Raw genomic sequence first — 24,046 nt, forward strand, 5'->3', positions numbered from 1 at the left:
ATCATCAAATCTTCAAACAATGCCAAAGACAGTTGGTGTTTTCAAATTGTCAAAAAAAAGAAAAACAACAAAAATGAAGAAGGCTTTGTTCCATAAATGACGTTATATACTTATATACTATACATACATGCACAATACATACATTATATATATCATGTATCTAACCGGTGTCAAATGCGAGTCAAAAGTAAATTTTATTGTTATACCTAATTTTTAGCAGAAATATGAATGCTTTTGTCAATCAATCCCACACCTGTAAGAATTTAACATTGTTAAGCCATTACTTAATCTGTTTAATCAGACCTGAAAAAGCAACGTTCACATAAACTCTTTTTAAGCTTACTACTGCATACATAGTGTAAACACCATGGAATCCACCTTCTTGGCTAAGAGGGGAGTGGGTCTGCATAGTCCAAATGGGTCAAAAAATATAAACATTTTCACGCTGGATTTGGTTACAGTTTGCATGGCTAAGAGGGGATAGTCACGCAAAGGTATGTTGGCTCTGCGCAGGCCTCTTGACTGTAGCACCATTTAGAGGGAGACGCAAATAACTCAGACACGAATGACACAAATCCTGTATTGTACATAAAATAAAAGTTGTTCAGTAAAAAGTGATCCGTTTGCTTTCAAACATGTTCAAACATGATGGATAATAGGATGAATAGGTTATTATTTTTTGTCTTCATGAACATTTGTCTGTTTGTCATATGATTCTATGAGACAAATGCGTTCTTACTCTGGATCTGCATCCTTCCCTCACCAGTTTCCCGTGAAACTTCAAAATTTCTCTGTAAACTCTTCATGTTTTTATGTTTTGGTGTTTTCAACTTCGTGTTTACTCAGCTTTCAAAATACATTTCCTTGAAGTATGCTCCATGGTTTAAATGTAGATAAATATCTTTGAATGATAAAATATGCTCGTAAAGGGCTTCTGGGTCATGTCAGTTCTCGTGGCTCCTTACCAAACAAACCCAAGTGTGAATGAGCCAGGACTGTGTTTATAAATGGACCAAGTTAACTCATTTAAGATGAACCATATGTGAAATGGAGACATGTTTCCTGAAGTTCACAGTAGAGCACAATGCTGATATTTATGTAAATAATTCAGCCATCTGCATTATGTATTGCACAGAGGGCCCTGAATATGCTGTGTAACGCAAAGGGCTGTGTTTCAGCAGAAAAGAGTCATGGCAAAAGAGACACAAAAATACGGAGACTTAGAATGGAACTACTTACTACAATAAAAGTGCACCTAAAAACATCAAGATCACTTCACCCTTGAGGAATGATGATAGACGGTCTGGTTGTCTCATGACTAATATTGTTTCTGGTCATCAAACAACTTTAACTAGGCTGTCTAATATTTCAGGATGTATCTTTTTTGAAAAGACAGACATGGAGTTTGGCATAGACACTCTCCTATTTCCCATTACTCCTAACCTCTTTTGGATGGCGTTATGCTTGGTTGCAAATGGTTTCCATCATTGGCTGCTTCACAACACTGTCCTGACAACACAATGCTCTCCCACCCCACAACAAAGCCTGGTCCCAGCTGCTGCGAAGAGGAACATCTGCTGATGTGTGCTCTGCAACCCCTGGCTGGCCGAGCTGCCTCCTTCCCTTTGTGATCTCTCCAGTGCTAGGCTGGAGACCCGGCCAGCACCCTTTGAAGGCTTGTCAGTTGATCTGCTTCTCCAACCTGATGGGACGTAAAGCTCTATGCCTTGATATTCCGTTGCCTTTTCTGTCACAATTTATTTCTGGCATTCTTTTGTGTTTGGGCCCAGGTATAAATCACCGGGCTCCCCTAGTCCTTTCATCCCCTCACCTTGCACTTCTCAACATGTGCTCTAACACGGTGCTGCACTCATTCAGCCTCTTTGGCTAACCAGAGCACATCTATGCCTAGCGCTCAACCTGCTTTAAACCACTTTCTGAGGATAGCTTTTGCGTTCACTCATACATAACTTTGAGTTGTCTTGTCAGGTGTATACATGTGTATTTTCATGAAAAAACTGATGAGAGTCATAATAATTCTAGTTATTTTCCCCAAATTCCCTTTTGTTCCACCATTCTGAGGAGAAATAAACAGGAGGCACGTTAGCTCAGAGCTCCAACAGCACCTGTATCTCTTGTGTTTATCATGAAGAACTGTGCTGTAAATTTTAGTCATACAGGAACAAATGACTTCTTTTCTATGTTAATTTTATTATTGTAAATATATTTTAGGCAAAAAATAATATTACATCACAAACATATCCTGCAATAAAATAATGCTCTGGCAAAGTAGAAAATATTAACAACTCCAAATAAACAATAAACACATTCATAGAGGAAAGATGTTTGCCCTGAAATTGACTTAGGACAAACTCTCCCAAAAAAAATGCACTGAACCAGGCTGTGCTCAGATTGATCTTGGTATGCTGTGTATCCGCTGAGTACTTGTAGGTGCTACTCAAATATCCCTCATGGAAATACTCAGAGATTACCATCCAACTAAAGAGCACATAATATGAATAAAATTTGGCTTTCAGCCAAAGGATCTCTTCAAATAAGACGTATGTATGCATCCAGCTTTCAAGTGTTATGATGACACATAGTACATAAGCTTAGATATTACACAAATCTCTAAAGTAAACCATGACTTTCCCTTTCATTTACTTAGACAGTTGTAATTACAGTTGGATCATCTATCTCGACATTTTAGCATCAGATTGTAAACTACTCCATACAATGTATATCCTGTATTACACAAGTGGACAGGCATTCATTCTGAGAACTGCATTTTCATTGCCAAAAATAAGTCCCTACTAGTCTTGGTTAAGGGCTCTGTCATATGCAGAAGGAACCACATAATTGACTGATAAACAGTTAATTGACCTAAAAAAGTCGAAGGTTTTCCTTCAGCAGGAAAATATACACACACATATACATATATATATATATATATATATATATATATTATAAATAATATATGCAAAGAACATACAAGTACACACCTAAAAATCTATGACAAACCTATGTACACAGAACAATTATGATCAAAACTATTCAAAATAATTTGTTACTTATCAAGCTTAGTATTCACCATACATCTAGCAGCACAAAGGATTGACTGTACATTTGTCTACACAATATACTCTATAAGGTAGTGCAGGGTACAGTTCGAATAGAGATTTTTTACATGAGCCTGAGATTAGGTAGCTCAGTTGGAACACAGGCTTACAGTGCTGTGGCAAAAACGCAATGTACCATATGTGTGTAACAACACGTGCAAGTGTAGAACCAATAGCGTAAGCTACAAAATGACTTCATGACACGCAACTTTTACTTATTTCTACAGCTACACACAAATGGAAAACACTTTTTCCATTGTCACATTTTTGTTATTCCTAGCTCTCAGTGAGCCTCTTTGAGGTTGAAGGTGGAAGAAAAAAAAAACAATACTACCCTGCCTCAAAAACCAACTGACATGCATTGTGCCAGATGATAGCGGATCACAATGACGTTTTAGATTCAGTTAAATATGTACAGTATAGGTTTTCAACCACTATAAAACATAATGATAATGATATAATGATACTGGGCTAGTGAAAAATGTACATCAGTGACATTACTGCCCTACAGTTCAGGCTACAGTATTCAATAGGCGAAAAGAAAAACTTTAACACTTTAGCAGTTTTTTTTTTTACTTTACTTTCATCTTTTGAGGGGTGGGTTAAAAGTTGAAAGTTTTTTAGTTTATAGAAGTCTATAAGTTATGATGGCAAGGATTTAGATGTAGAGCTTTGATTTACTGCACTGAGATAATGGATAGAGAGCCTGGCTTTTTGCCCACAGCTAAGCCTTCCTTTTTTCCTACTGGCTTAGTGTTCCTTAAAAGAACATAGGGAAGGAGCACAGACAGAGAGGTGTAAGGAGACTGTGTGCCATCTACCACAGCTAACCACAATTTCAACTGTAAATACCTAGTGTTAGCTAGCATTGTCACAGACATTTGGGTTTTATCCAGAGTTGATCTTAGATTATCCTCTAGGAAAGCCATGATTTAGATTCTGCTAAGCTATCTAGACAAAACAAACAATGGACTGATCAAAGATGTGTCCTCCTGACATTCCCCAAAATAGAGAAAAAGAAACAGTACAAACCAAAGGGACATGACCTTAGTTCATTGCAAAAATAAAAGTATGGGAAAAAAATCCAAGACTTGTCCAGTTAGTTTTGCAGAACAATAAGAAAACAAGCAATGCTTTTGAAAGGTATTCAGTGCAACCCTTGCTTGCATGAAGGGCATTCCTTTCAGTGTCTCTGTGTAGGGGTGCAACAGAACAGGGAGGCATCAGGAGTGCCACAGTGGGCTGGTGCATTGCGCTTTATTGTCTGAGGTCTGAGTGTGTATTATCTTCGACAGGCATAGGCGTTGATATTCTTGATGACGTAGAAGCCAATAGAAATGGGTGGCATAGCTATTGTCCGCCCTGCTCTGAGTGTCCGTGGTTTTAACTCCGGGAATGTGTCACTGTCTACCATGGCCAAGGGCTCTCCATTCAACTGCACAGATCTGTAGAGCACAGAGAAAGCAAGGGTCAAAACTTAAGCATACTGATCTGATTCACACCAAGTTATGGAAAGCAGCCCATTAATCCTCCATTCTCCCTCTGGTATGAGAACTGAGACCATGGCTGGAAATGATACTGTTTTCCTGAAAAAAAGGAGAAAAAATGGAATGTGTTGACTAGCCTTGGATGTACAGCTGAATAAACAATAGTAATATTCAAATGTCATCAATGAAATAACTGGTCCAAAATAAAAAACTTCTCACAAAAAGCAGACACAGCTGGAATTTGCATCTAGACTCCCACAGCGCTGTGTAGTTTCACAAGTGCTGCCATTCTATATTATAAACTAATTATTGCTTTGTTGATCCACTGGGTGGCGCCACAGTAGCATGATGCAATTTGAAAAGAAACAAAAAGAGTATGACATAAACAAACAGGCAAACAAACAAACAAACAAATACATTTAGGCTAATGATAAGTCCAGTCTTTATGCTGATTCTGGTTGTATTTCTTACACAGTTTTGTAATTAAATCACACTAAATGTCAGAAAACAGAGCACTCAAATCTGGCAATTCATTGGACTCATGCCCAGAGGAAGCTAGCCAACATCTTGGCAATGCAAACAAGAGCCAAGCTCACTCTCAGAACAAAATAAAGCAATTCCGGCATTCATTCACCTCTCATGCATGGTTCCATATGAACCAAAAGCCTCACGTTTACGACCTTTTTCCACTGTGCTGAGATAATCTACCTCCTAGGCATTGCTGCCAGATAAGAGGTTGATTTGATCATCTCATTCCACCTTGTGATACCACAGATTGAAATGATCTGGAAACTGGAATTGTTCTGAGCCTGCGTATTGCCCAGGGGCCTGGAATCCCCCTGGAATCCTGCTGCAGGCTATGTGGTGATGCGGTGTGACACAGCAAGCTTCAGAAGCCACGCCAACAACCAATCGTCTTCACAATCACCTCTCTCCATGAGAAGGATTCATACTTGCGAGTTGAAAGCAGAAAGGAGAGGTATGTAAACATACGGTATGTGGCACTTCACTTAAGGCCTGGACAAAAGGTTGTATCTGCATTTCCTTAAGATATGATGTAAATTAAATCAAAGTCTCCTAATGGTTCCATATGCTGGGGCTGGAGCACCTCCCGGTTACAGATGTAGGCATGTGTGTGAGAGAGACTGCTCTGACAAGACAAAAGCCCGCAGGGCACTCAGACAGCAAAATGGAGCCAACAGTCTGCTCTGTGTACTTTTGCGATCACATACCGCAAGCACAAGGACAAAGATGTTTGTGAATACATGGATATTTCTACATTCACCTTCTTCATAGATGGACAGATTATTGTTGCCAGCCTTGTAGAAAAAGTGAAAATGGAAAGAAAATGGAAGACCTTTTTAACACATAGACACACACACACGTATACGCCTCCCAAAATAAAAATATTTACCCCTTAAATTTAAAATAATTTTCATTTTGGAACTTTTTACATCACGCTGGTATTTGCTATTCTACATTACGGCCAAACATAAATTTACCAATGTCTGACACAATGTCTTTCACACTAGAAAATACTAAACCATTTATTTTGATACACATATTTTTATGTATTTATGTTGGAAAGCTCATTTGGCTCAAACAACATAAAATAATACTGAACTAATTGTGTATGCAGAAATGTACTAGATTTACCAAACTCCAAATTAGATGTGTTAGAGGACTATCCATGCATTTGTGTCATCTCACTTGGACTATTGTAATGCCTCATTTACTTGCCTTAGTCAAGGAGCTCTGGCTCGGCTTCAGTTAGTCTAAAATGCAGCTGCAGGCCTTCAGCTGCTTGCCTCCCTACACTGGCTGCCAGTAAATTTTGTATTGATTTTAAATTTCTGGTGCTTACTTACTAGCCTTTACATGGTGAAGCTCCTGAATATATTAGCAAATTAGCCCTGTACAAGTGTCAGGTTTTTGAGGTCCTCTAATCAAGGCTTTTAGCTGTTCCAAAAATGAAACTGAAGCATTTGCTGCATGACCCCTTTTAAGAGACTGCTTAAAACCCATATGGATTCTTTAGCTAGAGCTATGTTCACAGGTAGCATGCTTAATTGTGTGTTTTTGTTGTGTTTGTTATGTTTGTTAATGTTTCAGTTTGTTTTAGGTACCCTTAATGTGCTTTTATTTTATTGCTTTTTTATCTTAAAATCTTGTTATACTATTTGTGAAAACTCTGTAGCCATGGATTAGATAGCTTTTGTAGCCTTGGGTTAGAAAAGTGCTATGTAAATATAAGTTTACTTACTAACTTGCTTACTTTTTTACCCAACAGTTACAACTAGCCCTTCAGTCTGATACAATCAACTCTGCCTTTGGGAGTTTAACTGTTAACAAACAGCTAGTGTTAAAAACAAATTTTCCATTTGTAGCAGACATATTTAGGTTTCTGTTGCACAAATATTTTAGCACCATATATACTATATATAGCATCATTGTGTTCTCTTATCAAAATGAGTAGGGCATTACACAGAGCTACTAACAGAAAAATCATCAGCCACCATTGACAACTGCATCCAAAAATGGCCTGTAAAAGGAAACATGACACGAATGTAGGCCTTTTAAGGAGATGTTTAACTTTCATTTCCTGGCAACAGGATGTGTTGATGTGACCCTGCTGGACCTCTCTATTACATGACACTCTATCTCTGTCATGTATGTTTCTCTGCTTGACTGCATGCAGCTCGTAAAGACTTACTAGTTAACACATACAATAATACCGCTAACACATCTGACAAAATGGTGATGGTCCCCCTTGTCATTCAGAGAAATGGCCGAGCAATAAATCTAGACTTCTGGCGCATTTTTCTCGAGAGCATGGTGGGGTGTTGACATTTGATTTCCATAAAACACAGCTCCTAAACAGGCATCTCATGTTCCACATAACTCTTTCCAATAAAGCAGCAGCAGTGGCTGAAGGATTAAAACCAAGCCACACTCTCCCCAGCCTATAACAAACTCAGAACCACTGTGACCTACTCTTAATTGTTCGTTTCATAACTCCCTAGGGACTCAGTATCCACCATACTTTCAGTCAGTCATCACATATATAAATATACAGTACTGTGCAAAAGTCATAGGTACCTAAAAACATAGTTTAAAACCATTTATCTCTGTAACAAGACCATATATTATCAGAATAGATGCAACCAAACATAAATACAATAAAAAAGTAACACACAAGGAAGCAAACAAGTAAAGGATAAATAAAAGGTGAGAACATTGTGCGGATAGACAATCAACTGAAAATACCCATGGATCATTCTGCATCAGCCCAGTGTCTGATTAAACATACCCTATGTGTGAATTTTGAAACTGAGGAATACGTTAGTTTTGTTTGTCACAAAATCCAACATATCGGGAGGAGACACTTTCACATTTCTTTACCATGTCACCTGTGAAAAACTGTGGGCTACACAGCTGGCTAGTTAGCCTAAGCTAACTACCTACCTAGCAAAATCAGCTATGTTGACCAACACACAACTGCCATGCCTTTATTTAACATTACTGATCACTTTTATTAGAACTGGTCCTGACATCCCTGTGGCCCCAAGCAAAATTCTGCCAAGGGGCCCTCCTAACTGAGCCTTGAGCCATGTAAACATTTGCAGTTGCCACACAGTCACACTACTACAATCCTCCCTCATTTAAAACAGCTTGCTCCATTTGTCAATCTAAGAATACGTAGGCCTGCACAGAACAGAGTGAGGTCCAAACAAACATTATTTAAAATGACAGATAATACTTTTTTTGATTTTATCAACTGCATCAGGTCCATTCAAACTGGCTTCCCCAGATTTTCTTTCAAATATAAAATACTACTTATACTATGGCTTGGTTAAATACTTGATTGTTATTTACTGAGAGATGTGCATCTATATTGCCCAGTATGCCCAGCTAATCAACATTTTATATTCAATATTTAAAAAATAGTCGCTGTCAGTCCACTGCCACTAATCATTGTCCTTGTTTAAAATGATGTGTGCCTATTAAGGGTGTGCCATCACAGCCATATACTGTCTGGACTAAACTGGACTCCACAGAGGCTGCTGCTGCAAAGTGTGAGTTTTATTTTGTGCATGTGCATATGAACACGTTTATGCGCAACATGGTTATCTTTTCTGAGCTGCAGTTTGTAAGCACATTGTCTGTTGGCGCAGCACATCAACTTTTATTCTCTATATATTGCTGTTGTTTGCTGACATCAAATTTAGAGAGGAAAAAACACAAGTTTACCCAATTGCTTTTCTCGCAATTTACTTTCATGCTATTTTCTTTTCTTTTTTAGTGAACAGATGGATAGTTCCACTTCTTTCTCTCTTCTTTGACATGAGAGAGAGGCAGTGCCCTTGTGTAATTTGTGTGTGTAAAACATGCGTAGTGAGCGTATAGGGCCTATCAGCTCTGACTGTTATTAATAAGCTCAGCTCACGAGAATGAAGAGATACATACTGAGGCCTTTCCCACTGACAATCCATGAAGACCCGCCCTTCTCTGCCTCTGATTGGCTAGTACTCGTTGCCTTTGTTTAGGAGAGAGATGGTTCACTTTGGATAGTTATGATAAGAATATTAGGGTCAGAGGCAATCTATTAGAGGCAGAGTAGGAGCGGGTCTTCGCAGAGTGAGGAAAAAATGCAGTCCAGCGAATGGTAAACAAGTCTTTGTGAACTTGTGCTGTTGTCGGTCATCAGACCCACCATCTACCCCCACACCACCCCACCAAAAATGTCTCTGCACAAATCTCGTAGGTGACAATTCCATCACCAGTACACTTGATTTAACACAGTGAAGCAATGCCGATATTGGATAATAACAAATACTACAGGACTGCCAAAAGGAGAGGTTTGGAAATGGTTAAAAGAATACATTGACATATATAAGATGACTAGTTATTGTAGTAATGTTATTTGTATTTATTTTATGTTTTTTTGAGCAAATAAATGTTAACCACACAATGAAACAGCTTTTTAATTGTTATTTTCTCAGATGCCTAAAACTCTTTCACAGTACTGTGTATATCGCTGAAATCGGAAGAAAACCTTGTATCTCCATTTTTGACATTTTTCAGTTTTTGACCCTGTTGCCCTTTACATTGTGTGTAAATTTCATGATGAGTGGACCAAATGAAATGACCCAAAATTATTTGGAAAAAAATCTGGTTCCACTGACTTACATTAAAAGTAAAGTAGGTTTTTTTTCCTTTTCCTGTAAAGTTATCCTTTTGGAGATATAAGGTTTTTTTCAGACAACAGCAATATGTACATAAATTTGATTAGAAGCAGGAAAAGGCTCATGTCATGGGTCCCAGGTCTCACAATTCCTCTTATGATCAGACAAATGAATTCATTTCAATAGATTGTTCAATAAACACACAAGGCTAGCAATCAGGTTAAACATGTTAATGAAATCACATTAAAAACTAATTCATTCCAGTTTCTTAGACTATGAACATAGCTGGGTTATTGACCTTTTTATTGGAGGGGGTGCATATATATATAGAACTAAAGACTAAGGGGGCTAATGACTAACTGACTAATTGAACCAAAACCGAATCTCCAGCATGTGAGAAAGTTACTGTTGGACTGCTGCTGCTTTGCTCAAAAAAACCTCACCTGGCGATGCTTATATTATTATCTTGGCCACTGTTGCATGTGTATGTTGCATGTTTCCGGCTAACTGATAGTCACGTTTTACTACATGATTTATTATGACAACCGTCTTAGACGTAACTGCAGCATCATCCACAATACTAGACAAAAGAAAGGTACTTTGCCAACTCACATGTTCGACCTTTAATATACCTCTTCCTCCGAAGCTACACCTCAAACAACATTTAAAAAGTCATATTTTGAACCAGAGGAATATGCTAAACTAAAACAAAGAAAAAAAAAATATTTAGTACAGATTGTGGGGAACATTACCTCTAGGAAAAATACAGAAATAACTGTCACCCAGAAGAGCGAGTCTGTGAAGTCTGAGAGTGTTCAAGTGTAACCCCACAAAATGAACATTTAATTTGCCTGCATACGCGTTGCAGAGGATTTTAGCACCGGAATGTGTCATGAGTAACTTTATAGTCTGCGTGTATACGTTACTCACTCAATTTGGTTTGGGAGGCACTGATTCAGCCCATATGGAGCTTTGGGCATTTCAAAAGAGATAAATACCCTGCATATTTTGCCATTACTTACGGCACAGAAAAATGTGTTGAAGGGGAACTGGGTTAATTAATCTAATGACTACAGGGGCCAGTTTAAAACAGTCAAATTAAGGGTAGGTATCAAAATTACACAATGTTTACTCTGAAAGAACTCTGAAAAAGCAATGAACTTAGTGCTATAATGGGATATAGAAGATTTTGTACTGTATGAGAACTTTAAAAAATACCAATTAAAATTAAAATAAAGCATGCATTGTGTTTTCTTGATAAATATGATGGTAAATTGATTACAATTATTGAACATGCTAACAGACCTTTCAAAATAAGTAATTATTTCTTTGTTTTCATAAAGGCCTGTATGATGGATTGCACTCTTACATATAATTAGTGAACCTTCTTCAGAACATTCTTTTCTATTTTTTTCTTTTTTCATTGGAAAATGTATACGCCAAAAATGAGGCCAACATTGTGACTTTTGTTCATTTGATTTCATCAGCAGGTGGTTTGACTATGCTGTTCTGTTTCAGCACTTTTTGCCAGCTTTTTTATGAAAAGAAACAATTTTTGTTTCTTAACCCAGTTTAAGAAATAGTGTCACCACACTTATTTTTACAAAATATGTTTTTCTTCACTATATACTTACCATAGCACTATAAGCCTACACTTAAATATCATTAACAGGTCTTATGCAAGGATGGTCTACTGCATCCCAGAATTCTACATGACACAGAGAATGTCAAAAACATTTAAAAACTGGTCAAACTGTTGCCAGCAGCTCCTAAGGGAAGTTACTTATCACTGCCCAGTGAGTTTGTGTTCAGTTTCAATACGCCAAGACAAAGTTATTATGCTAATCCCAATTTATAGCCCATTTTGTTGGCAAAGTTTTGTTCTTGGCTTTACAATAGTACTAGCAAGGAGTTCCAGTATTGCCCGGACATTTGCACCACTCAAATGGAATCAGTTCTGGGGAAGGGAGAACATGTTTCAAAAGCAATTCATTCATTTAGTTCTAGCAAATGAAGTAGCTACAAGAGTTGTGATCTCAAATGTACAGCTGTCCAGCCATTTTTGTCCATCTTTTAAATTAATCTCTGACGAGGGTGATGACAAAGATTAGCGCTGTCTTCTTGTGAATGTGCACAATTATACAAATTATGCAAAAACATGTTATCCCACACAGATTTGAATCTTTATTGCCTAAACATGTGTCAGTGGGGCTTCAGTGAGCAGAAATTAAACCTATGAGATGGTCTGTAGAGCTGCTGTAGCCTTCTCGCTAAGCTAACGCTAGCTTGTAGTGCTAATTATGCTGGTATTTAAAATAGTGCTATTAGCTAAAATAGTTAAACAATGCTGGTATTTAAAATAGTGATGACGTCAAATTTACATTGCAAATCTATGTAGTAACTGTCAGACATGGTGTAGAGCAGTCCTAGTAGCATCTAGCAAGCTACTGCAGAAGATTAGCATGCTAGCAACTACACACCCCACAGCACAGATAAATTCTGCTCAGTGCAACTTCACTGACACACATTTGGAGGATAAAGGCTTAAATTTATTGTTCAACACAATGTAAATGTTTTTTTGGTTTAAATTATAACTTTAGGGGTACTTCAGAAAACATATATCAGACACAGAACTGGTGACACAACAGTTAGTGTGATGACAATGCTAATCTTTGTCTACCCACAGAAATGAATTTCAAAGAAAATGTTTGGTTTGTTAAACTTAAGGAAAAAATACACACACCAATTATGTAGGCTTGCTTGTCTCAGCTGTACTTTGACTTCATTGGGTAAGTAATCTCTAATAAAATCTTGATATGATCACAAAATAAAAAAAACCCTTATAGCCCATTTAACTGATTTGAGGGGATAAACAGACTACATTATATGTTGTTGTAACCCAGGTCTTTCTCCCAGTATTTTTTCTCTTGCTATTTAGATTGTTAAGTCAATGCTGGGGAAAGGAGACCCACCATTGGTGTAGCATCTACATATTTTGTTAGAAAACAATTAACTGAGGTCTGTGTTTCTAGGATGTTCTTGTTGGCCACAGAGCGTGAGACATACAGTATCTCAACTCACCCTAAGCTAATCTGTTTGGGGGAAAAACAGCAGCTTCATGATCTTCATGGATTATTTCAGTAAACTCAGAAACCGACTTTCAGTCACAGTCTCAGGCAATAATGTGTGAATGAGCTGAACTGCAGAAACTGAGGATAAATTATAATGGTTTCATGACACGCTAATACAACAAGAGATCTATAATGAATGTGGAACCTAAAAATAATTTTCACCCATTATTGCAGCAAGGCGCACAGTATTGTACATGCCAAATCATTCATCATATCCTCTATGTACTGCATTAAAACAAATTATATATATTGGCAATCCATGTTTTTTATGTAAATGGGTGATAATGCACTTACTTGGAGTGAAGGCCATCTGCTCCAAAAGGCTGTAACAGGTATTGGTGAACTGTTTTATTTCGTAAAGTCCCAGCCAGCTTTATTTTCTTTCGCGACCGATGAAGATTGATGATGTAGATTGTTATAGATCCTCTGACATAATTGTGACTGTAGGGAATAGCAAGACAGAAGTCAATTAAGTGATGGAAATGCATGTAAGATCTTTAAACAAGTATTTCCTCCTCCCTAATAACCCAAAACAAAGGATCCATATTATGATCTTCTCAAAAAAAACTGATGAAGCAGCACACATAACAAATGTGTTTAGAAAAAAAATCTACTATTACATATACAGTATTCCTCTTGTACTTTGTTTAAGTTATTTTAAGTATGCAACCAAATGAAACTGTATTTTATGTGTTTTATCTTGAAGGAAAGAGGAGAGGAGAAAAGTGGCTAAGAGCAGAGCATCTTAGTTAACTATGAAAATCCCTATCACATTAAACTTGAGGACTGACTGGTTTGCATATGGTATATGATAGTCCTCATGTTACAGTGACTATTCAATATGAGCACTGCAGTTTGAGTTAAAACTGCTGAAAACCAGACTTTGGGGATATTACACAAAGATAAATATCTGGCAAAGCGATAAGGCAAACATGATAAAATCCAATAAGAGCTACAGTGTAAAGGCAAGAACAACACAGCTGTAGTGAATACCACATGTTGCAGAGGAGCAAGCGAACAGGTCAGAGCTTGGCTTTTGTAAGACAGGCCTGTTAGTAATCTCTCTGAGCACAGCCATCCTGGCCTCCCATCCATGTGAGTCTTTACACCTTGGCATACAGTGAACAGAGCTTGTGGAACTAAAGCAAACTTGAAAAAGGCCAAGAAACAAAAGGAAAACAATCCTCATGTGATACGTATGTGGTGTCTCAGTTTTAATAGAGTTTGGTAACTTAGGCAGATATTTTCCATTCGACTGCATTAGATCAGACAAACAGATAAACACTGCCCAAGACTTTGAAACAATGTACTTCTCAAGCATTTTCATTGGGAACATAAACATTCAATATTTTGTTTGATGTCAGCGAATGGTTCAGGCAAAATGTGGATAGCACAAATCACACTGCCTCTGGTGCATGGAAGTGAAAAAACAGGGGCCTGTTTTGGATAAGGCTGTTCTGATGAGTTGGCTCAGATGAAAAAAAAAGTATGTGCCTTGCTTGACCAGTCATTCCAAGCACTAATAGAATGCAAACCTCACAATATGAAGGAAAGGGATATAAACAATGCTCTATTAAAAGCTAGTTCTATTAACCATTTTACAACCCAATTTAATTTAAAAAGTTAAAATGACTCTATCAAATATGCAGGGATTGTGCACATTATTGTGAGCTGTTTAAAAAAGCCTTATAGTTTTTCTCCTTTACACTGCTTCGATCAGGTTTTGCAATGCTGTCTATGCCCTCAGAATTTTGTCTGCAACCTGATAGGTGCAACTCACATCCAATGATTTCATGGCCATAAAACAGTATCTAGGGGCCTGCTAACTTCTAACCTACTAATCAAGGTCAGTACTCTCAGGATCCATATTCTTTGTACTTATTAACACAGAATGTCAACTGATGTTGTAAATGCATTTGCCATGATGCTGTAAATGCATTTTTGATTTTGGAGGAGAACAGAATCATGAAGCACAATAACTTTCCTTATACCTTTTCACAGTACAATATGTTGTGCAAGTTAAGCTTCAGCCCTGGATGAGACTACAAGAAGCTCAGGCTAGAGGCCAGGAGCTGCACTAAGACAGGCTGTAACTGAGCTGAGGCAGGACTTTGGTCCGTAAGCCTACACTGCTGCTGACAAGCCAGCAAGCCCTGTGCACATCATCCTGAGAGTAAATGATAACCATCAAAGGGCATGGTGGCATTTTTATCTGGTCTGGGGACAGACCCTCCTTTTGTCCCCTTACTCTGCTCTCCCTAGCCAAAGAAATCCCTGCCTTTCAGCAACACTGTGACAGTAGAAAGGGCCCCTGCATACTTGATAATTGATACTTGTTAAATTTTATGGCTAGTCACTCTGAAAGAGTGGGTGTCTGGAGTCAGTAATTTATGTGCTTGAGCATAAGCAGATATGAACAACACTGTTAAGCACTCTGGGCAGTGCTCTCAAATAACGCTGAATCTGGCATATGATGACAATGCCTGCCAAATAGACACTAATTGCTCATGCTCTCAAACGTTTACAAAGGGAAGTGTCATGCAGTGACTGCGACACCTGTTAGGCTTTGCTCTTGCTGCACAGAGTTCAGTGTACAAGACTGTGCACACTATGCTACGAATATACAATTTACATTGAGCATTTACAAGGAACACACAAAAAAACCTACTTGTGGAAGCTGGTGCAGTGTGCATAGATGCGGAGCTTGTCTCTGATCACTTTTCCTGGGCGTGGCTTCCTCTGGAGCCCAGCAACATGCACTGCCAGCACCCTGGGGCCCACGAGGCGCTTAAACAGCAGAGACAGCCAGTAATCCTGCAACATCAATATGCACATATTGCACATGTTACAGAAAAGGCTCCACTGGATCAATTTAACTGGGGCCAGGGCATGTCAACACATATGTTAGGTTAATATATGCTGCCTTGTTGGGGTATTAGCATGGGTCACTACTGGTGAAGAAAAATGATTCTCATGCATGACCATTCTGGTTCAAATACGAAGGGTAGAAACAATGTTTCTTTGCCCGCAGGAGGCAAGTTATTCATCCCAGTGAATGTCAACTTTCAAAAGAGTTTTAATTTTAGTGTGGTAAGAGTGAAACATTTGCCTAAAATTAAAGATGAAATGTGTGAAAAATAAATGGAGAATCACAGCTGTAATGTGCGTTTCGCATATCAGTCTCCTCTGCTGTAGGGACTGCAGGAGATCTGTGCTCTTTTATCCTGTGGTTAAAGAAGCCCACCCATGCCTCAGCCTTTTATTGAAAGAGACACTTTCTTGGACGCCCAATTGGAGAAATATTACTACAGATATTATTTGGAGGCCTTTCCTTTTGTAACCGAGGAGCAACAAAGAAGAAAAGCATTTCTTCTTTGACCAGAACAAAATGCTTGACTGGATTCTAGGCTACATGATGAACATTTGCTGTTCAGTATCAATGAGAAAAATTCTATGAACTTTGGAAAAATCCTATGTTTTTGTGCTCATGCAGTACTAATAGCAAAACACCTAAGGGCACAGTCTTTGCCCACTCAACTGTGTTAATTTCTGCCAATGAATTATTAATGCAGGAAACAATATATAAAAAGGGTGATGCTATTCCAGTAATTCCTCTGATTATTTCTGAAACTGACAAACAGCGACAAAATTCTGTATAACCAATCACATTTGTCAACAATTATCCCAACCCATGACCAGCCAAAAAAATCACTATTTTCACTTTAAATTAGGAAACTTTTGTCTTACAAAGCTAGTTTCAGAAGCCACAGTTCAGAATGAAAATCGTGCCTCCTCTTAACATCTGTAATCAAACCATGACATGGCAAAAAGACTTTACAGCTGAGAGTTCACCACATGGCATATAGAGCAATAGTTACAAATGTTAAAAAATATTGATTGCGTAAAAAGAACCAAAACTTTGTCAGTCATTCTCATGACTACAGTAGATTTAGCTTAAGTCGTCTCATCAGTTCCTGAATTCAACACCTAATTGAAAGAATTTGGAACAGCATGTGTGCATCAGGAAGTTCCCATGCAATCCTGCATATGGCAACATTTAAAGGCTTCTTTTTCAGGGAAGCTTTAGCTTAATTTGCTCAGGCAGCAAATACTATACAGGATCTGCTATAGTTGCTGAGGGAAAGAGTCGTAGCAGAAGGACAGTCTCTTTGTGCTGGTGCATGCTAAAACTTATGCATTAGAATGTGAAAATCATACTTCCAGATAGATCTCCACAAGCATCCAGTTTTCGAAGATTTTCTCAGTCTCTTACTGACATAGACAAAACACTGTGATGTTTTAAAAAAGTATATCTATATTATTAAATGTTCTATCTATCTCTCTCTCTCTCTATATATATATATATATATATATATATATATATATATATATATATATATAGATCTTTTAGGCTTGTGTGTGTATATATATATACACACACATTTTTTTAAGATGAGCAGATGAAATAGAGATGCAGCAATGGTACATTGTGATTCTTGGAAAGAAGCGGGTACCAGACGGCTGTGCTTGCCTGCCAGTGGGCATCAGGAGGGTGGCGGGTGAACTGGGCAGAAATTCTGAACACCATGTTCATACTAATAAACCTCAGGAATGCCAGCCTGACTCACAGATGATCCTGCAGTTTATTTGTATGAAGTACTTTATAAATAAATAACATTTCCCTGAATTGTTTAAATCTGCAAAGGGTGAATATAATAGTCACGGATCATCATGGCAGTGAAGACCAGGGGAATATGAAAGCTGTCAAGTACATGTAGACAAAGCAAAACCTGAAAAACAGATTTTCCTACCATCTTGCAAAGCAATCTGCAAAGTCACCAATTAAAAAAAACAAGGCATAAAATAACTCAGTAATGACTCAGTATTTGTTTAAAAATCATAAATTGAAGTCAGACTTTCCAAAGACCTAATTATTCTGAGATCAAAGAACATGACTAAACACTGGTCTGTAGTAGCAACAGGTTAATTATATCAGCCTCTGCCTCTAACAGTCAGACACATAACTGAACAATGTAAATTTTACTACAAAAATTTATTTACACATCTACTGGCTATAAGCTGAGACCACAGCAGAGAGTAATAAGAGACCTGAGACAGTTGTGAATTCAATTCATTTGCATTACCTGATGTTAAAAGAAGAAATATAAAAGGGGAATGACAGAATGGAATAAAAGATAAGCTAAGTGTCTAGGAAATCAAGGGGAGAGTTTTTGGGGCTGGACAGAGAGGGATAAGGAGGGAGAAGGTTTGGGCTAGCTCTGAAGGCTTGACTGAAGGATTAAAGAGAATGGGTCTGGACATAAATTTCTTCGCAGGCCGACAGGTTGGGCCTGTTGCGAATTCTCACAGTGGGAAGTCTGGCAGTTCCCACAGACACCCAGCTATGTTTAAAGCATTGTGATCCCAGCAGGGGGTGGCTATTCCAAGGAATGACCAAATATATTGAACCGAGAGCAGGAAAAAGGACTTTTCAAAATGAGGAGCATTTGATGAAAGTCAACTATGAAGAGCAAATTTATGGAGGATGATCATTTATAGGTTAGCTGAGCTGGGGTGCCTTGGCCTGGAATATTACCTGTGCTCATGTGGAGAAGCTGACAGACTATGTATTCCAAAACCCCTTCCAGGTTGGAACATAGGTTTTTACTTACATATTCAAGAGAAAGCATTTTCCTCATTTTAATTCAAAGATTTTGTGCTTCTCATTAATTTGCTCGTCCTTTCACGTTTTGTATTACCTAAGTGAAATTATATAGCCACACTTACTCCAGAGCCTAATTTATGATAAGATGTTCTTCACATTTCTTTTTGCTGTAGAGAGCCATCAATTGATCACTTTTATAACATCTCGGAAGGGATATATGTTGGTTAATGTCTTCCTTTGACTACCTGTGTTGCTTGTGATAAAAACTTTACACATTACCCTGAGAAGATCAGCACTTCTGGAACTGGTGTGTTTATAAAATCTTAATTGCATTTAGGCAGTCATACAACAAAATATCTTTTAGGCTTGATGTTATAGCTAGAAATCCCTATAAAATACATCATTAAAGCCCTTCCTCAGTATGTCAACAATGTTCAAACACAAATGAAAAGTCATTATTAAAAAACTGATATTTCGCCCTCTAGCAGTTGTGTTATGATAATACAACTCTCTGACACTGTTAAATTGTTTCATAGACAAGATGCTGTTGAAGCATGCAAAAAAATTTAATTTTAAATGAGGTGTTCTGTTTGAAAAAGTTTGGAAACTGACCTCTATAAATTGTTCTGAAATGGGGTACACAACACCTTGGATAAAGCTGGTCTAGCCTAGTTGCATAAAAAGCCTGCATGCTGTGGTAGTGGCTACCTGCAGAGTGGCCTTGGCTCAGGTTGCATTCTGTTAGTATCTAGCTGTTCCACACACACAGTGAAGCACACATGTTTGGGGGGCAGTGGGGGGCAGTGAGATGACACTATCCTGGGGTATTTGACAGAGGGTTAGAGTTTCAGTGTACCTCACATCAGCTGCCCAGTATTCAACACCATTAAACACCTTTCATCTTGGCTAATAGGTCCCACGGGAAAAGCTGCAAAGTGCCCAGGCAGCAGACTGAACAGAACTGTCTCAGACACTCATTGGCTCATGTGACTGAAAAGGTTTCACAACAAGGCAGAAAGCATACCTTGAGGATGGCTAACCATTGCATTATGATGATGTGTTTGTCTTTAAAGCAGGTGCTCTCAGACTTTTTATGCTCTAGACAAGCAAGACAGAAAAATAACACAATATGCTTACTTATAGTACTTCCTACAAAGCTGCGTTAACTCTTTCAGTATTCATTTGTTTTATAAATAAAAATGAACACTGTCTTACTGTCTACTGACTACTGTTACTGAATTTTGTTGTGTAATCTGCAAGAGTATAAGTTTGCCTTCATTTTCACATGAATTATACATAAAGCACAACGTCATCTACATATCACTACTGTCACATTTGAGTCAATCAGTTTTTTTTTAACATAAGTAAAAAAAAAAACAAATTGTATAGTGCTCTAATACTGATAGTACTACTACTATTATTACTACTACTACTACTACTAATAATAAGAAACATTTTGTCATGAATACAACACCTAATTATTGATTTCATAAATTTAAACTGATTTTGGACCTTACAGTATCTGATTAAAACCTGAACCTTACTCTGAATATGCACCCATTACCATCTTCCAAAATTTAGTCTGTATTTTCAAACTCAAAAAAGTGAACACCATGATCACAGGGTTAGATGGTTTTTGAGTACTTTGTATCGTTCCTTTGTGATCCTAAGATTTAACTTACGGGTAAAGGGTTGAAGTGCTGGTCCACTAGGTGGCTGTAACCATAGTCAAAAAAGGAATGTCGGAGAACAACATCAATCCCTTGCATTGCAGAAATTCCAAGAGTGTTGAGCCATCTAATCAAAATAAAGAATTTAATCAGTGCACAAAAATATAACAGGGCTCTATTTTAAATGTACATATACATATATATTACATATTAGTGGTATTAAAGTTATCATATTAACACAATATATTATTATGTTGTTACTATGTAGTTAACATACTGGACAGTGCTTGTGGTAAACCAATGTGCAGCAAACTGAAAGCGAGACATAACAGTATGACAGTGAGAGGGTTACAATTGCGGGTGCGTTGAAACATCTATTGTGAAAAGAAAGCATCTATGGGCAACAACAGTTGAAGTCTTCAGCAGAAGACCAAGCAAACTCCTAGAGCCAGGTCATCAAGTGCTGAACCACGTAGTGTGTAAAAATCATATATCGTTTATGGCATCACTCACTGCAGAGTTCCAAACTGCCACTGTAAGCAATATCAGCACAAGAACTGTGTTTCAGGAGCTTTATGAAATGGGTTTTTATGGCTGACCTCATTAGCCTAACTTTGCGCAATGTCAAACATCAGCTAGAGCGGTGTTATTGTTGCTACCAATGGAAAGTCTGATGGATGAATCTGGGTTTGGTGGATGTGAGGAGAATGCTATATACCATAATGCACAGTGCCAACAGTAAAGTTGGAGGAGGGATAATGGTCTGGGGCTGTCTGGGGCTTGGCCCCTTAGTTCCAGTGAAGGGAACGTTAATGCTACTGTATACAAAGACATTTTAAACAGTTAAAAGCCTCTAACTTTGTGGCCCTTTCCTGTTCCAGCATGACTGTGCCTCTATGCACAAAGAAAGTTCCATAAAAACATGGTTTGAGGAGTTTGGTGTGTGGGAACTCCAATGGCCTACACAGAGCCCTGACCTCAACTCGGGATGAACTGGAATGTTGATTGCAAGCTAGGCCTTCTTAACCATCATCAGTATCTGACCTCACAAATGGTCTTTTCACTGAATGCGTACAAATTACCACAGACACACTTTAAAATCCTGTGGAAAGAATGGAGGCTGTTATAGCTGCAAAGCCAGGGCCTCTTTTAAAAGGGATATCTAAGATCAGGTGTCCACATACTTTTATATAGTGTACACACAAACACACACACACACACACATATATATATATAAATAAATAAATATATATACATACATACATAAATCATCTAAACCGCTTATCCTTCTGGGTCACAGTGGGGTGCTGGAGCCTATCCCAGCTGTCACTGGGCGGAAGGCAGGACACACCCTGGACAGGTCGCCAGTCCATCGCAGGGCAGACAGACAGACATACACAGTCACACACACACTCACACCTAGGGGCAATTTAGCACGTCCAGTTGGCCTGACTGCATGTCTTTGGACTGTGGGAGGAACCCGGAGTACCCGGAGGAAACCCACGCAGACACGGGGAGAACATGCAAACTTCACACAGAAATGACCCTGGTCGCCCGGCCGGGAATCGAACCCAGGCCATTCTTGCTGTGAGGCGACAGCGCTACCCACTGTGCCACCGTGCCGCCCTAAAAATATATGAATGAGGGTGTCTGTGTGTGTGTGTGTATACATATACAACCCCATTTCCAAAAAAGTTGGGATGCTGTGCAAAATGTAAATAAAAACAAAATGCAATTATGTTCAAATCATTCGAACCCTGTGTTTAACTGAAAATAGTACAGAGACAACATATCCAATGTCGAAACTGAGAAAATTTATTGTTTTTTTGAAAAATACATGTCTATTTTGAATTTGATGCCAACAACACATTCCAAAAATGTTGGGACGGGGCAACAAAAGGCTGGTAAAGTTTGTTGATTGGCAACAGGTCAGTAACATGATATGGGTATAAAAAAGCATCCCAGACAGGCTGAGTCTTTCAGAAGTAAAGATGAGGAGGGGTTCACCACTCTGTGAAAGACTGCACAATCAAATAGTGCAACAATTCAAGAATAACGTTTCTCAAAATAAAATAGCAAAGAACTTTTGCTTTTCATCATCTACAGTACAAAATAACATTGAAAGATTCAGAGAATCTAGAAAAATCTCTGTATGCAAGGGACAAGGCCGAAACCCAGTATTTGCTGGCCATGATCTTTGGGCCCTCAGGCGGCACTGCATTAAAAATAGACATGATTCTGTAGTGGAAATCATTGCATGGGCTCAGAAACACTTCTGAAAACCAGTGGCTACATCCACAAATGCCAGTTAAAACTCTTAAACGCAAAGAAGAAAACAGATATAAACAGGATCCAGAAATGCTGCCACCTTCTCTGGACCTGAGCTCATTTAAAATGGACTGAGGGAAAGTGGAAAGTGTCCTGTTGTCTGTCAAATCAACATTTGAAATTATTTTTGGAAATTATGGACACTGTGTCCTCTGAGCTAAAGACCACTCAGCTTGTTATCAGTGCACAGTTCAAAAGCCAGCATCCATGATGGTATAGGGGTGCATTAGTGCACATGGCATGGGTGACGTGCACATTAGTGAAGGCACCATTAATGCTGAACGATATATACAGGTTTTGGCAACATATGCTGCCATCCAGATGACGTCTTTTTCTGGGAAGGCCTTGTTTATTTCAGCAAGACAATGCCAAACCACATTCTGCATGTATGTTACAACGAAATTGCTCCATATTGGAAGAGTCAGAGTGCTAAACTGGCCTGCCTGCAGTCCAGACCTGTCACCACTGATAACATCTGGCACATTATGAAATGAAAAATACAACAAAAGAGATCCAGAACTGTTGAGAAGCTGAAATTCTATATTAAACAAGAATGGAAAACATTTTGCTTTCAAAACTACAGCAATGGTCTCTTCAGTTCCCTAATGCTTACACTGTTTTTAAAAGAAGAGGTGATGGAACACAGTGGTAAACATGTCCCCGTCCCAACTTTTTTGGAACGTGTTGTCGGCATCAAATTCAAAATGGGCATATATTTTTCAAAAAACAACAACTTCTCAGTTTCAACATTTGATATGTTGTCTTTGTAGTATTTTCTTTTGAAAATATGGTTCACATGATTATATGATTTGTATATCATTGCATTCTGTTTTTATTTACATTCTGCACAGCGTCCCAACTTTTTTGGAAATGGGGTTGTGTGTGTATATATATATATATATATATATATATATATATATATACATACACACTACCACCTACATTAGCGGAAATGGATTGGATAGGAAACTACATACTTTACATACCACTACATTGGATTATGGCACAATACTTACAGGAAGCCAGCAGCAAATGTATCGGATAAATTGTTGATGCCTCCAGCCCATGCAGGCCCAACTCCACCCAACCACACCCTCTTCTCAGGAGCATGAATCTTCACAATCTGCAGAAAACACAAATGCATTCATAATGATTTAGCAACCAGGTAGTAAATAAGAAAAAAAAAAGTTCAGATATTTGTTAGTTGTTTAATTATTGGTTGTTTAAGCATTATTTAACAAATCCTTGATAAAATATCTTTTTGTTTTGCAACATAATGTAGAATGACGTCTAATAATTTTACTTAGAATATATATGGTGAAAACGCTGAGCTGACTGTAATAAACTTGACCGCATTACACCTATAGAGATGGATTGAAAAAAAAAAAAAAACATTTTTAGTTGTTTGTTTGATTTTAAGGATTATTACAACTTATCCAAGTTATCAAGGCAAGGTATAA

General features: G+C 38.1%; 1 protein-coding gene across 1 annotated transcript in view; it reads right to left on the reverse strand.

Annotated features, from left to right (window-relative positions):
- Positions 1 to 2,215: 2,215 nt before the first annotated feature.
- hpse2 (heparanase 2) overlaps positions 2,216 to 24,046 on the reverse strand; it is a 63,498-nt gene continuing 41,667 nt past the window's right edge. Inside the window, exons 8-12 of the mRNA XM_036574121.1 lie at positions 23,603 to 23,709; positions 20,271 to 20,385; positions 15,592 to 15,737; positions 13,218 to 13,364; positions 2,216 to 4,564 (exon numbers count right to left, since the gene is read on the reverse strand). Of these exons, the coding sequence (XP_036430014.1) occupies positions 4,402 to 4,564; positions 13,218 to 13,364; positions 15,592 to 15,737; positions 20,271 to 20,385; positions 23,603 to 23,709 (678 nt within the window). The 3' untranslated portion in view covers positions 2,216 to 4,401. The remainder of the gene's footprint in view (positions 4,565 to 13,217; positions 13,365 to 15,591; positions 15,738 to 20,270; positions 20,386 to 23,602; positions 23,710 to 24,046) is intronic.

The sequence above is a fragment of the Colossoma macropomum genome, unplaced genomic scaffold, assembly GCF_904425465.1.
Source record: "Colossoma macropomum unplaced genomic scaffold, Colossoma_macropomum, whole genome shotgun sequence".
Lineage (NCBI taxonomy): Eukaryota > Metazoa > Chordata > Actinopteri > Characiformes > Serrasalmidae > Colossoma > Colossoma macropomum.